The following is a 14,613-nucleotide window of genomic DNA, read 5'->3' as shown; positions in this document are numbered from 1 at the left end:
CAGTGCCGTTTGTGCGAGCATTCACTTGGCGTTCTGGATTCTCCTTGATGGCTTGCGCCATGAAACTCAAGCTGCAACGGCGAGAACGGCCGGCAGCGGATGATCCTGCGGGATGATATTATAGATGTTACGACTAGACTAGATGATTTATGGGTCACGTTATATATATATAGCAAGCATTGGTACTTTTTGATTGGAAATTTACTTGTGCGCCTTGATTTGCGTAGATTCTAATTGATTGCTGTAGTGGTGCGACGATAATAATGCTGAGGATTGGACGGAGGGGGGAATGAAGAAGGGAAAGCAGATTGATATGTACCGATCCCCAGGGTGGAATCTGGGCCCCGTCATGAAACTTAGCGCGGGGGCGTTTTATTGGGGTCGGTCTGGGCGTTTGCAATGCCGAATATCTACTACTAGTAGTACTAGTAGTACAAAGCCACTAGATAAGTAGACGAGATGAAGAGGGCGGTCGGTGCTGTCCAACCAGCCCCGTGTGAGGTTGGGATGGGATGGGATGGCATGGCATGGCATAGCCCTGACCCTGGCCTCATTGTTACCCTCGTCGATGACACCCTCGGGGGTGGCAGTTGATCACAATCACTGCCACTGCTACTTGCTACTGCCTACTGACTACTAGCTTCACTAACTGCTAGGTTGTTCCTCCTTGGGCGCGTAGCGAATCAAGCTAGGACAGGCGCAGTCAGTGCGACCGTCTGGGCGAGCCAGACTGATTGGCTCAGCATCTGATGCTCAGTGTGACGGGATTCATGGCGAAATTATGATTGATTCCTTACCCAACTGGAGGTGTTACCTAACCTTACTTACTTTACTACTTTACTTTTCGCCTGAGCCTTAAGCTCATTACTGCCTGCCTGCCTAGCCTTACCTTACACTGGACAGACTGCCTGACTTCCGAGGCAAGCCTAGGGCCGGAGAGAGTGTGTGATGAGATTGATGGCTTTGCTTTTGATGGAGCATGGTCGGTTATTGTAGGAGTTTGTAAGTAAGTAGTAAGTGGTGTAGTTAAGTAGTTAAGTAGTAACTATTATGGACTGAAAGAGTAGGCCTCGCTTTTCTTCCCTTCTTTCTCTTTATCCCTTTCTTCATCATCTTTTTATTTACTCTCGTCATTTTTTCTACCACGGCTCTGTTTCGTCTTATTCTATCGATCGGATCCGATCGAGTTGCGGCTTTTAATTGCTTTTGGGTGTTGGATGACTTGACTTGGCTCTCTCCTCCTTCCTCCACCCTCTCTTCCCTCGGTCTGGTATTTACTACCACCACCATCATCTCGTCACATCTCATCTCCCCGCGATTCCTCGGCATCACGCTATCGTTGCGGAAGACAAGACGATCGAGATTTTAGAGAAAAAAATAAATATTACGGAAGAGAGAAGGATCGCGACAGGATAGAATAAAAGGGGGTGGTTTATCTAGGTTGCCGTCATATTGGCCTTAGTCCGATCTCTGTGAGTTGTCTCTTATCTTAGGTTGTGGATCGCCGTTGTGTTGCTTTTTCATCTGGCCGTTCAGTGGGTAAAGAAAAAGAGCGTGACGGGGAAAGGATTGAGGAAGTCTTTTCCTTTGGGAGTTTCATCAACAGCCCAGGGTAAATTACTTCAAACGGTGGCGCAACTCGCAACCATCAAAAAGAGAAATTGTTGTCAGAGGTGTGAAAAAAACAGGCGGGCGATAAAAAAGAACCTTGCTAACTAGAGATAACTAAACCAGGAGCTAACTAACTAACGGTGCGGTGCGGGTTGCCCCATTTGCAAGCCAAAGCAGCAAAGCAGCAGCAGCAGCAGCAGAAAGCAGAAAAGTAGCAGCAGCTTCTTTTCCTTCCTCCTTACTACTAGTAAGGTATCGTCTCCGTCCTCCGCCTACTGCCTCCTCCTCCCACATTGGCTGGCTTCCTCACCAACCATCCCTCTCTCTCACCGTCGACATTCACCGCACACCACCTCCCCATCCGTGAATCCAGACGGCCTCGCCCATCCACCGCGTCTGTCCTCTCCATCTCAGCCGCCTCATCTTCTCGTTCCCCTTCCACTTCCTCCTCACTCACTCACTTACTCTCTCTCTTCCCCCCCTCTCTCTCTCAACACCCAATCGGTCTTCCCCCCTCACTCGTCTCCTCCCTCTCCCCCCCTGGTTCACCGCATCTCCTGCTTCTCCTGTCCCTGCTCTCCTTTCGGCATCCGACAGACGACCTTCCGTGATTCTCTGCACCTTCTCTCCCGCAAACTTCACGGTTCTTCAAAGTTTACAACATGGTCGTGGCAACAATTAAGTGCGTTGTTCTCTTCATCATCTTTATCCCTTTCTCTCCGCAATCACTTTTCCCCCTCCTCTCTTTCCCCTCCCCCCATTCGAAGGCTTCCTCCTCTATCCTGCTTCTCCCTCCCCTTTCTCCGTGCAAACCGATATATTCATCCTTTCTTCAAGCGGCAAGTGGCTAACCGTGGTTTGACTTTTGTCGCAGATGTGTTGTCGTCGGTGACGGTGCCGTTGGCAAGACCTGCCTTTTGATCTCCTACACGACGAACAAGTTCCCTTCCGAATATGTTCCCACGGTGTTCGATAACTATGCCGTCACGGTCATGTAAGTTAGGGACCTCCTATCATGAGACTTGGTTTGCATATTGGGACTTTGTCGGAGTGCGCTATATCACGCTCGCAATTAGCGTTATCGGTGCACCCGATGTCGCTGGCTCGACAAATGCGATGGCGTCTGTGGACAAATATTGGAATTTGCAACTGACTCGAACCCGTTGCGCACTAGGATTGGCGATGAGCCCTACACCCTGGGATTGTTCGATACTGCTGGTCAGGAGGATTACGATCGTCTTCGTCCTCTTTCGTACCCTCAGACGGATGTCTTCCTCGTTTGCTTTTCGGTCACTTCGCCTGCCTCCTTTGAGAACGTACGCGAAAAGTGGTTCCCCGAGGTGCACCACCACTGCCCCGGTGTCCCCTGCCTGATCGTGGGCACCCAAACCGATCTTCGCGACGATCCCGCGGTCCGCGAGAAGCTTTCCCGCCAGAAGATGCAACCGATTCGCAAGGAAGATGGAGACCGTATGGCCAAGGAGCTGGGCGCAGTGAAATACGTGGAGTGTTCTGCTCTCACGCAGTACAAGCTCAAGGACGTTTTTGACGAGGTTAGTGTCGCGCCACGTTCCGCATCGTCGCAACTACTCACACATGTCCCCTCTAGGCGATTGTTGCCGCGCTCGAGCCTGCTCCCAAGAAGTCGAAGAAGTGCGTCCTGCTGTAATTGATCCCGGGATCTTACAGGGCAGGCCCGTACGCTCCGGAGGGTTCCAGGCCTGTCATTGATGCATCGCAGACACGTCGTATGATTTTGGGAGACTGAATGTGCTTTATCTATGCAATATGGAGTTTTGGGGATTCTTTCGTACAAAGGTGGCTGGCTTCTTCAACCGACGTCTGACTTGACATTCTGTGTTCGTTCACTGATTCTTGAGTGAATACACATCTTACAACCCGTAACACCCAAGTGTGCTCTTCCCTCTTCGCTCGGTTGTCTCTGCGCTGCTGAGCCCTGTCTACCTCAAGCAGACCTGCCATCGAGAGCTCTTCCTCATCTTATCGGAACCTCTTGTCTCCTGACTATCGTCTCGTCCTACCTGGCCAGCGTCGTTTCTTGATCCTCCGACCTTCATTATCCCCTCGCTGTGTTCCTCCACCTTTTTACCCACTGTCAATTCCTCCCTAAACTACCCCCTTTTCACCTTTTACCAACACGTTTCCACAACCCCACACCCACACACATCCACATTTTCTCTTCCTCAAACAAACCCCCCTTTACTCCCTTTCGAACCTCTCATCGTCTCTATCGGCGTTGGAAGTCGAGGCGTCTTGTTTTGGCTGGCTGATGGTTTTTCTTTTCTCTTTTTCTTTTTCTTTTTCTCTATCTTCTTTTCTTTTATGTCCCTCATACTCTGCGATCTGTTATCATGCCGATCCCACCCGTCCCAAATTTGCTGTGCAATTTGTTCTCCCGAGCTGCAGCCCTTTTTTTTTATTCTCTTTTCTTTGCTCATTGTCTTCAAAGCCTGGACTAGATAACAGATACAATAGTGATGACCAAGTTACCCACCCCTTTATATATTATGGTTAGATGTTGTGGTTGTTGTTGTTGTTGCTGCTGGTTCGTGAGGTAGTAGTTAATTGATTAGTCTGGTCTATATAGTATTTAGTTGTGCTGGCTAATGAATTTATTCAATGCAAATATGCTAAATTGTAGAAGGAAGTACGGAGTAGTAGCATGACGATGATGATGATGATGCTATCTGTCTCCACTCTTATTGATGTACCTGCATCAGGCTTGACTAACTCAACTCGTTCATTATACATACATACATTCACATAACTTCATATCGTATATCTCATTTACAACTCATCCTTGGCCTCCTTCTTCTCCACGGCTTCCTCTGCCTGCTCCTCAACAATAGTCTCCTCAACCGGCGTCACCTTTCGTCCATACCATCCACCTAACTCTTCACCCGCACCAGCCTTAACCATGCTAGTGATGATTTCGAAAGCAACCTGCGCAGCTGCCAAAGCCGTAGTCTCGCCCTTGTTATCATAGCTAGGAGACACCTCGACGATATCCGCACCGACAATGTTCAACTTCTCGATGCCGCGCAGGATGCGAATGAACTCGCGGGTCGTCCAGCCGCCAGGCTCGGGGGTACCAGTTCCGGGGGCGGTGGCAGGGTCCAGGACGTCGATGTCAACGGACAGGTAGACGGGCTGGTCGGAGTCCAGACCGATGCGCTCGATGATGCGGTTCACGATGCCCATCGGGCCGAGGTCGTCGATGTCGTCGGCGTGGATGCGCATGAATCCCTGCTCCGGACCCGGGTTGGTGTAGTCGCTGTCGTCAACGCCGGTCAAACGCGTGCGGAGACCAGCGTGCGCGGAGGTCGAGTTGCAGATCAGACCTTCGCGGCTGGCTTTGTGGAAGAAACTGCCGTGGTTGAAGTGCGCTTGGTCGGAGGTCCAGTAGGCTGAGTAGCGCACGGGGTTCCAGGTGTCCAGGTGCGCATCGAAGTGAAGCACCGTGATGGGCTTCTGGTAGATTTGGTACAGTGCGCGGAGGGCTGGTAGTGCGACACTGTGGTCACCTCCCAATGTGACGAGCTTCGATTTGCCCGCTGAGATGCCCTTCGTGCCGTACTTGGAGGACGCGGAGGTCAGGGCCGGCCGCGAGCCCAGTTCCAGGAAGGCTTCGTACATCTGGCGCTCCGCGACGCCATTGTCGAATGGTGTGATCGGGATGTCGCCGCAGTCTTTGACTGTCGCCCACGAGGCGTAGGGGTTGATCCCCGCTCGGGTGTTGTAGCTGGTCCCGGCCATCTGGCGGGCGCTAGCTGCCCGGATGGAGCGCGGACCAAAGCGAGCGCCTGGAGGAGTGTTAGTGGTTTGGGGGGCAGACTGTGAGGTTATTGGGTGTCTTACCTGGCCTGTAGCTGACTGCCGTGTCGAAGGGGGCTCCGATAACGGCGATGTCGTACCGTTCGTCGGGTTCAATCAGGCACTTGACTGGCTTTAGGTGGGCAAAGCTGGCAATGCCGGAGAAGGTGAACTGGAATGGTGTGTGAGTGTGAGTGCGAAATAGGTGGTTTGGGACTGGGATGCCTACCTCTTGGTCCCATTTCCTCAGCAACTCCTCGCGCACATGCTCGGGCACCTCTTCGTGATCATGGTGAGCGTGGGCAAAGGCTGTACCAGCCAGTGCCAGGCAAGCAGCCCAAGTGAGGGATTTCATGACGGGATTGAGGACCTCACTCGAGAGTATTGGGGGTGTAAGAGATATGGGGGAGAGAAGAAAGGAGGGGAAATTCGGAGCAGCAATCGGAGAGAACTAAATAGCGGTGGTAGTTGCGTTGACATAAAAAATACATGCCATGAATAGAATAGTAATAATAATGGTCACTGGGGATGATGGGCCTCTATCTCTTATCGATACGGAGATTGACCCTCATTGGCCAGGATATGGCCGTAAAGGGAAATATCGATGCCTTTATGCCTGGCGTCACTGACGTCGTGCGGACCTTCCCTTTTTGGTCAACTTCTTCATCGTCTCAATGCGGAAGGAACACCCTTGACCCCCATTTCTCGCCTCGTCCATTGGCTGCGTTGAGCTTCACCACTTCATCTCTTCCATCTTCTTCCATCCATTCATTCTAGTCTCTCCCGCCTTTCCCCAACATCGGTATAGTGTCGCGGGAGTTTGGACCTGCATTCCGTCTGAAGTCTGCGGAGACCAACCACCCGCAGCGAGACTAGACGTGAAATCCCTCGACCATAGTAATCACGTACCGTGTATCCCCAGAATGCCATGCGTCGTGTTGTCGTGACTGGTCTTGGAGCAGTGACACCTCTAGGAGTAGGTGAGTGATGCCTCCATGCGCACCTAAGCATGTTCCAAACAACCTCGTCATGGCCGTGGTTCTACCATCTTTTTTTTCGGTCCCAGCGTCTCCACTTCCACTCTTCCGGAAAGGGAAGGTCTTGCACTACCTCATATTCATGCCCAGGAAGGCAACTGTACACGATCAATGCTCTTGCTATATTTGCTAAGTAATTTCCCGTAGGTTTCCGTCGTACTTGGAAACGTCTCCTAGATGGTCACTGTGGCATCGTCAATGTCAACCATCGCGATACCAGGTTTGCAGATTTGCCATGTCAGATCGCAGCAGTTGTGCCGCAAGGTGCACGAAAGGATGGATGTTGGACGGCTTCGGAGTGGCTAAGTCGAGATGTAGGCATATAATAGTGCTTATTAGGATTGTAACTGATGTCTTGCAGGAGGAGCGCAAGATGGCTCGGTTCGCTCAGTATGCCATGGCTGCGTCGGAAGAGGCTCTCGAAGACTCGGGCTGGAAGCCCACAGATTTTGAGCAACGAGAAGCTACTGTATGTATTGTCGATGCTTTTCACATCATATTCCTAACGCTTTGTCAGGGGGTGTGCCTTGGGTCAGGCATTGGCAACTTTGATGAGATTTACGACACAGTTGTTGCTTATGACAAGGGGGTGAGTACGACATGTCTATTATCCATCTACCATGCTCATAGGCCATAGGGCTACCGTAAAGTATCACCTTTGTTCGTACCGAAGCTTCTGATCAATCTCGGGGCTGGGCACATCTCCATGAAGTATGGATTCATGGTAGGAGCACTTCCTTACGCTTGTTCTTCCACTGCTAATGATATAGGGTCCAAATCACTCAGCAACAACAGCTTGTACAACTGGGGCTCATTCCATCGGTGATGCTGCCCGCTTCATCGCGTTCGGTGATGCAGATGTGATGCTGGCCGGCGGAGCAGAGTCTTGTATTCATCCGCTAGCAGTCGGAGGCTTTGCTCGGGCCCGCAGTCTGGCTACAAGCTTCAATGAATCACCTGAAAAGGCTTCAAGACCGTTTGACTCGGATCGTGAAGGTTTCGTGGTCGGTGAAGGCGCGGCAATGTTGGTCTTGGAGGTAATTTCCATAAAAGACGCTTACCGATAGAACCTTTCTAATCTGTGGTCAGGAACTCGAACACGCAAAAGCAAGAGGAGCTCGAATTTATGCCGAATTGAGAGGCTACGGCTGTTCTGGTGATGCACACCATATGACAGCACCTAAAGAGAATGGAGAAGGCGCATTCCTAGCCATGAGGAAAGCTCTGAAAAACGCCGGACTCCCACCTTCTGCAGTCGACTATGTCAACGCTCATGCCACTTCGACCGTGGTCGGAGATGCAGCAGAAAACGCTGCCATCAAGTCCTTGCTCCTGGGACCGAGAGGAAAGCAACGGGCGACGGAGGTTAACATTAGTAGCACCAAGGGAGCCGTCGGCCATTTGCTCGGTGGTGCGGGCGCCATTGAAGCTTTGTTCTCGATTCTCGCCGTTAACGAGGTAAGCGACCCTGGTAAACGTTACATAACACTACTAACACCGAGTCTAGAATGTGATGCCACCAACCATCAATCTGGAGCGGTTGGCTGATGGGTTTGACTGCAACTATGCCCCGAAACAGGCTCAGGAGCGCACCATTGACGTGGCTTTGACGAACAGTTTTGGATTTGGGGGAACGAACAGTAGCTTGTGCTTCTCGAAGCATGCAGGGTAGGCGGATTGTATATCATATGATATTGGCGGGTTTGCATATTGCATTGCATTGTATCAATAAACATGTACCACAAGGCGGATGTAACTGCCAGTCATATTAAAGTAACACGTTTAACTGGCCAACGTGGTCAGTGACAGCCAGTCCACATAATTAAGCATGTAAGAGGGTTTTTTTTTTTTCTCACTCAACACCATCATGAAGAACCCTTGTGGTAGTCTCCAAGTAAGCCGACTTGAACCCATCCATCATCCCTCCTTACTCATGATCCACTCACCGCAGCCTCCTTCAACACAACAAAGGAATCAACCGAAACACAGCGACCACAATACTCCAAACAGATCTCACTAAATCCTCATTCATCATTCACAATAACATCTTCAAACAAAACTATTTCACATTAATAACCCAGACGTTCAATCCCCCTCCACCCGACCACCACTTAACTAACCACCCACGTGACCTCCCCAAATGCGGAGCGCCCCGGACTGTGAGTGAGAGAGTAAGTGAGAGTGTGCTCAGCGCAAGCCTCGACCAACTAAGATACCGCACCTCCCCCAGCAACGTCACCGTCCCCCTTTTTCCTCACGGTCGGAGCTAGTTACATAGCTATTAATTCCAATCATACTCTATTCTGTTTTCTATTTCCTTGACGATATCGCTCCTTGAATTCCGACGGTCGAGAGAGAAAGAGCGCGCGCGCGTGTGTGGGTGGTCGGTCGTCGTTTCGTTTCATAATCATGGCTACTGCTACCGGCGGCAGAGGTCCGTTATAGGCACCCCCCCTCTCCCCTCTCCCCTCCCGATAATTCCACCACGCAATGATGATTTAGGGGAATTCCACGATAATACACGCTGTTATATGTACGAATCATGCTAATATTGGAGTTGTAGCGTCCTCTGCCTCTTCTACCCCGGCCGGGAGTCTGGTCGATGCGTCGGGGTATAAGTATGCCGAGAAGGATACTAAGCCTGGAAAGATTAAGTTGAAGAAGTCCGCGGCGAGTGCGAAGTCCGGGAAGAAGAAGGGTGATGGTTTGTTTTGTCCCCTCTGCCCTTTCACTTAGTCTGGGGATGGGGTTTGGTGGTGGTATGCTGATGGAAGTTGTTGCGAGTTTATAGTGCCTGAATCCCCCGGTTCCTCGTCGCCTATATTACCTGATATCGATGAAAAGACTATGGCTGCGTTCCCGACGGGGAAGCCCCGCGAAGAGGATCATCTCGAGACGGTTATTTGTAAGACGTGCAAGAGGCCGGTGTTGAAGCAGAATGCGGTGGAACATATTCGGGGTTGTATTCGCGCGAAGCAGGAGAAGGCCAGGAAGAAGAAGGAGGCGAGGGATGCGGCGAATCGCGCAAAGGAGAAGGGGGATAAGGATGGGGATGAAGATGTGGGTGCTGGTGAGAAGGGTGAGGGTGGTGAAGATTCGATGAAGGGTCAAAAGAGTGCGAAGAAGTCCGCTGTCAAGGGGATGGCCGAGGATGGGACGAAAAAAGGGAAGAAACGCAAGACGGAGGCCGGGGAGGATGATAAGGATAAAGAGCCCAAGAAGAAGAAAAAGAAGGAGGAGCCCAAACCGAAGGTGCCTAAGCCGAAGGGCCCTGTCGATGTTGAGAAGCAGTGTGGTGTTACTTTGCCGAATGGTGCGCAGTGCGCTAGGTCGTTGACTTGTAAAAGTCATTCGATGGGCGCGAAGAGAGCTGTTCCGGGGCGTTCGTTGCCGTATGATATGCTGTTGCAAGCGTATCAGAAGAAGAACCAGGCGAGGCAGCAGAGTAAGTGGTTTTGTGGCTTATGGTGTCCTAGTCTAGGTTGGGTTGGGATTGTGCTAATGCTGGTTTCTACAGAGGCTGCTATCGATGCGAATGCTCCGCTACAAGATGATTTGGATAACAATGGGCCTGTTGACTCGGATGAAGAGAAAGATACTGTCATGGCGGCCATTTCTCGCTCTCATCCATACCCGATGGTGACTCATACATTGATCTCGACGAAGAAGAAGTACCAATATGTGCGGATCAAGGAGATGCTGTCTCATGCATTGGGTGGTTCACGCGGTGGTGGGCTCTTCTCGACAGGAGATACTCTCTCCTCTCCGTTTCCGGATGGCGGCAGCCTGTTCACCCCTGTAGAGGAGGTGTCAGTGCCCGAGCCTATGGCCGTGGATGAGCCGGAGCCGGCAGAAACGCAGGAAAATGCGACAGACGCTGGTGCGAAGACGCCGGCACCTGAAGCCAAGAAGGTGCCTGTGGCGGCTAGCTCGTAGAGCTCTCGCTGGGTAACGAGTGATGAAAGGCTCCCAGGATTGGATATACATATAGCCCGCTTACGGGCAGGGAGTTTGGGCGATGCTTGATGGCGTTTCTGGAACGGTTTTGGGTCTTTGGGTTTGCTATTTGATAAGATACCCCGCGCTCAGTCTTCCTGGCGTGCATTATTGTAAATTAAATCGGTGCTTCTTTGGCCGTATTGATAGAATGCAATTCATTCTGCATGCTAAGCCTTTTTTCATGGCTGTTGGGTAATACATCAATGCGTAGTCTACGGCATTTACTGTGCTTGCATGAAGTCAATAAAAACGCCATTCTCCACCGTGGTATCGCATTGTCAGGCGACAAGAACGGCAACGTGATGCCTCAGGCCACCGAGTATCTCCGAACCTCCGCAGATGGGAGTCAAAGCTACCTTCGTTGCCTCAATGCGCCTGCTCTCACTTTCCCAGCCAACGCCAACTCACCACCACCACGCCCCTATATAATTCTCCTTCTACCCACCTACTGCTGAGCACCTTTTGCGCCCTGCGCCTGCGGGCGAGAAGCTCTACCACCAGCGTGACCACCATTTCTCCAGATCACTATTCCTCATAACCTCACCCACTCCTCCCCTCCTCCCGTACAGAATTATTCAGTCCGACCACAATGAGCAACTCAGTCCCCGACCTCGATGCCGTCGGCATCAAAGCAGACCCCGAGCTCGCCGACCAATTCCGTCGCGAAGTTGCCACCCTCCTCGGCCGCAATAATCTTAACTTCCCCGGCGCGCAACCCGTCAGTTTCTCGACACGACATCTGACCGAGCTCCAGCGTGAAGATTACTACGTGTGCGAAAAGACCGACGGAATTCGATGTTTGATGTACTTTGCGCGAGGCGAACCCGATTCCGACACTCCTGAAATCCACTACTTGATTGATCGCAAAAACGACTACCGCTACGTCCCGGGCTTGCACTTCCCTTTACCGGACGATGACACGTTTCAGCGCTTCCATGTCGATACGCTGGTCGACGGCGAGCTGGTCAATGATACCTACGAGGATGGCACGCAGCAGCTCAAATACCTTGTGTTTGACTGCTTGGTGCTCGATGGGCAGAGTTTGATGCATCGGACGCTGGATAAACGGCTCGCGTACTTCAAGGAGAAGGTGCTCAAGCCGTATAATGCGCTGTATGATCGGTTTCCTGAGGAGAAGCAGCATCGGATCTTTGCTGTGGAGGATAAATCTACGCAGTTTAGTTACGGCATTGAGATGATGTTTCGGGATATTATTCCCAAGGTGAAGAAGATTCATGGAAATGATGGCTTGATTTTTACTTGTCGGAGTACTCCCTATCGCATCGGTACAGATGAACATATCCTCAAGTGGAAGCCGCCCAGTGAGAATACTATCGATTTTCGAATGCGCTTGGAGTTTCCCCTGTTGGAACCGGATTCGGATGATGAGGCGGAGGGTGTTACGGAGCCGTATTACGATTATGATGCCTTGCCTATCTTTCATCTGTTTGTTATGCTCAATTCGAATGAGTACCGCCCCTTCGGGGAGATGTATGTCTCGCCGGAGGAGTGGGAGAACATGAAGGCGTTGCAGCAGCCGTTGGATGATGCGATTGTGGAGTGCGCTCAGGATGAGCAGGGTCGCTGGCGGTTCCATCGCATTCGGGATGATAAGGCGGATGCGAATCATATCTCGACGGTGGAGAAGGTGCTAGAGAGTATCCAGGACCGGGTGACGGAGGAGGATCTGATTCGGGTGGCTCCTGCGATCAAGACGGCGTGGAAGAAGCGACAGGCGCAGATGTCGGAGCGGGGAAGACCCGGCAGTACGGCGCAGGTTAATGGGAGTAATGGGGTGAAGCGAAAGTTTGAGGACTAGGAGGGGGTGATGATGCTACTAAGGGGTGCTGCTTTGACTGATTCGGTTTGCGAGGCGTTCGGCGTTGGGTTGGTTGGTGATGGGGATGTCTCATCTCATCTGCTGGGGGGTGATGATTGTAACTGTGTATAGATAATGCGAGATGGGCAAGAGATGAATATGGCTAAAATCGGGCTAGGCGGGTTTTGTATAATGCAATGCAATCTTTACTTTAGATGATTTGCTTGACTACGAATAGTAGTATTATCTGTAGAGGTCTATCTCCAAAGGGATTATCAAAATAGCCCAAGCTGCAACTAATACCCTGCAACCACTATCAGACGAAAGAGATCTCAAACTCTACTACATAAGCACTACTAGTAGTAGTATACTACAGAGTATTACTTAAGGGGTATCAGAAGAATTCCACCAAGTCACTACACCAAGCCACTGCAACCTGGCGCAGCTGACTGACATCCACATAACTTCCACCTCAGTACTACACAGTATGTATGGAATATACTAGTAAGTACTATACATAGCTTGCACACCATTAACAAACAAACACATACCCCCAATTTTTCCCCAAAGAACCATGCAGGCTACTCCAGTTACCCCATACTTACTACGTATCCCGCCAACAAACAAAACGCACAGAGCCTCGCAAGCCCGGATTGGAATGTGGAGAAAAACATACAGTACGTACATGTAGCCGATCATGCAACTCCCATGAACTAGATTGTACTTAGTTATTTTTAGTGGGGTGTAGTAGGGGTGGGAAATGGTTCATCCATTCATCCATTTATTCGTTCGTTCGTTCGTTCTCCATTCGGAGTTACTTGACCAGTGGGTTGGGTCGAGCTTATTCGTGAATACTTAGTATGTATGTATGTAGCATGATGCTTCCATCTCGTATAATTTTACTTTACTTGCTTTCTTTCTTGGGGATTTTTTGTGTTACACGAAGAGAGTTCGGGTTACGAGGGATGAAGGGACGGATGGGGTAAAAATTGTGGAGAGTTGCCATATTTGTATGTAAGTAGTTGGGTTGATAGTTACTATCTAAGTATCGAGTAGGAGGCAAGTTATTTGGTGATTACGTTGCAATGGCTGGCTGGTTGGAAATGAATCCAGGGGGAGGTGTGGGTGAAGCTGCTGTGGGAGTAGTAGTAAAACAAAGCAGGGGCTGGCTGCTTGCTGGCTAGCAGTACGTAGTACTTAGCAGGGCTTTTACTGAAATGAGTTGGACGGAGTTGTGGAGTGTGTGTGTGTTCATTTTTGCCACGGAGTAAAATGGCAATGATGGCAGCAATCCATCCTGTGGGATGAATGGATCGAAGGATTGGTGGGTTAATCTAAAGAGGTAAAAAGTAGTAGTAAGTAGTGCTTCGTACTTTCTGTAGGACTTGTTTAGTGCTGTTAGTTGGTGTGTTTCTAGAAGGTGAGGTGTCCAGGGAATGGGGGGAAGAAGGAGAGATCACATCATGGATCATGAAGGATTGCGTGGTCTGATCCATTCATTTACCCCATTCTACTACTGTACTCCGTACAGTAATCGCCACTGTAGCAGTAATATGGGGATCGAAATGGATATTCTGCACGATGGAGTATTCCCGGGCTTCTAGTCTATTTAGTATTTAGTATTACTCGCTGCCTTTCCCGGAACTCAGGCTGAATTGCCCCGAAGTCGATCACTAGAAAAATAAAAGAAGAAGGTATGGGGAAAGAACGGAGTAGATACTTAGTAGTATCTAGTAAAATATGGAGAAACGAGTAAGTAGAAACATTTTTTCTCACAAAACCACTGGAAAGTAACTCCAGCCATTGAACTACTAGTCAGTTCCTTTTTGACCCTTGTTTTCTCCACATCTGCACACGTAACAGTAAACTAGTCTAGTCTGCATCTCTGCTTTTTTTCCCCAAAATCCCCCCCCAACTCCCCTTCCCCATCCTTTTTTTTTTTTCTGGTCTTGTCTTGTCTTGTTCTGTTTTTTCTCCGGGCTGATCTCTTTTCCCCAGCCAAAAGTCAAATCCCCATTCATTTTCAATCCCCGGGACAGTTTCCGTCTTTCCGTCCTTCCGTCCAAGCATGCCCCATGCCCACTCAGTCCTACCATACCATCCGCCCGCCTTGCCCAGACGTAGCAAAACAACTGGGGTAGTACTTAGTAGTTATGTGTGGGTTCTGGCCTGGACCCGACTTTCTGGGTCCATCTGCCGCCGCCTGGCTCCGGGGGTTGTTGTTCATGGGTGAGGCGGTTGTTCCTTTTTTTCTTTTTGGTTTCGGTTTCGCCTCGCAACGGGAAGGGATGGATGTATCCTTCCATCCAATCC

At 50.4% G+C, this 14,613-nt stretch overlaps 5 protein-coding genes across 5 annotated transcripts; 4 read left to right on the top strand and 1 right to left on the bottom strand.

Moving 5' to 3' along the window:
* Positions 1–2,273: 2,273 nt before the first annotated feature.
* Positions 2,274–3,379, top strand: cdc42 (Rho family GTPase CDC42; the record flags this gene model as incomplete). The annotated part of the gene is made up of 5 exons (XM_025708858.1): positions 2,274–2,293; positions 2,486–2,600; positions 2,688–3,164; positions 3,221–3,264; positions 3,301–3,379. 5 exons carry the CDS (start codon positions 2,274–2,276, stop codon positions 3,377–3,379), a joined length of 735 nt encoding a protein of 244 aa, XP_025562596.1.
* Positions 3,380–4,312: 933 nt separating this feature from the next.
* Positions 4,313–5,932, bottom strand: BO88DRAFT_366136 (agmatinase). Its single transcript, XM_025704026.1, has 3 exons — positions 5,675–5,932; positions 5,491–5,617; positions 4,313–5,435 (listed from the first exon to the last, which is right to left on the bottom strand). The coding sequence occupies exons 1-3, from the start codon at positions 5,798–5,800 to the stop codon at positions 4,420–4,422; spliced, it is 1,269 nt and encodes a 422-aa protein (XP_025562595.1). The 5' UTR covers positions 5,801–5,932; the 3' UTR covers positions 4,313–4,419.
* A 195-nt stretch (positions 5,933–6,127) lies between these two features.
* Positions 6,128–8,577, top strand: BO88DRAFT_488186 (putative beta-ketoacyl synthase (Cem1)). Its single transcript, XM_025712602.1, has 8 exons — positions 6,128–6,425; positions 6,630–6,796; positions 6,844–6,951; positions 7,000–7,071; positions 7,120–7,206; positions 7,253–7,519; positions 7,572–7,940; positions 7,990–8,577. Exons 1-8 carry the CDS (start codon positions 6,374–6,376, stop codon positions 8,152–8,154), a joined length of 1,287 nt encoding a protein of 428 aa, XP_025562594.1. The 5' UTR covers positions 6,128–6,373; the 3' UTR covers positions 8,155–8,577.
* A 117-nt stretch (positions 8,578–8,694) lies between these two features.
* BO88DRAFT_405143 (deubiquitination module subunit SGF73) lies at positions 8,695–10,645 on the top strand. Its single transcript, XM_025706802.1, has 4 exons — positions 8,695–8,916; positions 9,046–9,186; positions 9,274–9,927; positions 10,000–10,645. The coding sequence occupies exons 1-4, from the start codon at positions 8,892–8,894 to the stop codon at positions 10,416–10,418; spliced, it is 1,239 nt and encodes a 412-aa protein (XP_025562593.1). The 5' UTR covers positions 8,695–8,891; the 3' UTR covers positions 10,419–10,645.
* Positions 10,646–10,853: 208 nt separating this feature from the next.
* On the top strand, positions 10,854–12,516 carry BO88DRAFT_405142 (mRNA guanylyltransferase). Its single transcript, XM_025706801.1, has one exon. It carries the CDS (start codon positions 11,071–11,073, stop codon positions 12,298–12,300), a length of 1,230 nt encoding a protein of 409 aa, XP_025562592.1. The 5' UTR covers positions 10,854–11,070; the 3' UTR covers positions 12,301–12,516.
* Positions 12,517–14,613: the final 2,097 nt, after the last annotated feature.

Source organism: Aspergillus vadensis (assembly GCF_003184925.1).
Source record: "Aspergillus vadensis CBS 113365 unplaced genomic scaffold BO88scaffold_12, whole genome shotgun sequence".
Classification (NCBI taxonomy): Eukaryota; Fungi; Ascomycota; class Eurotiomycetes; order Eurotiales; family Aspergillaceae; genus Aspergillus; species Aspergillus vadensis.
This window is presented reverse-complemented; position numbering and strand designations above follow the sequence as displayed.

Coding starts and splice junctions, on each gene's coding strand:
- BO88DRAFT_405143 (XM_025706802.1), top strand. CDS start 8,892: ATGGCTACTGCTACCGGCGGCAGAG. Junction 9,187..9,273: donor CGGGAAGAAGAAGGGTGATG/GTTTGTTTTGTC, acceptor GCGAGTTTATAG/TGCCTGAATCCCCCGGTTCC. Junction 9,928..9,999: donor GAACCAGGCGAGGCAGCAGA/GTAAGTGGTTTT, acceptor TGGTTTCTACAG/AGGCTGCTATCGATGCGAAT.
- BO88DRAFT_488186 (XM_025712602.1), top strand. CDS start 6,374: ATGCGTCGTGTTGTCGTGACTGGTCTTGGAGCAGTGACACCTCTAGGA. Junction 6,797..6,843: donor CGGAGTGGCTAAGTCGAGAT/GTAGGCATATAA, acceptor GATGTCTTGCAG/GAGGAGCGCAAGATGGCTCG. Junction 6,952..6,999: donor TTGAGCAACGAGAAGCTACT/GTATGTATTGTC, acceptor ACGCTTTGTCAG/GGGGTGTGCCTTGGGTCAGG.
- BO88DRAFT_366136 (XM_025704026.1), bottom strand. CDS start 5,800: ATGAAATCCCTCACTTGGGCTGCTTGCCTGGCACTGGCTGGTACAGCC. Junction 5,618..5,674: donor TGAGGAAATGGGACCAAGAG/GTAGGCATCCCA, acceptor ACACCATTCCAG/TTCACCTTCTCCGGCATTGC. Junction 5,436..5,490: donor GGCAGTCAGCTACAGGCCAG/GTAAGACACCCA, acceptor ACACTCCTCCAG/GCGCTCGCTTTGGTCCGCGC.
- BO88DRAFT_405142 (XM_025706801.1), top strand. CDS start 11,071: ATGAGCAACTCAGTCCCCGACCTCGATGCCGTCGGCATCAAAGCAGAC.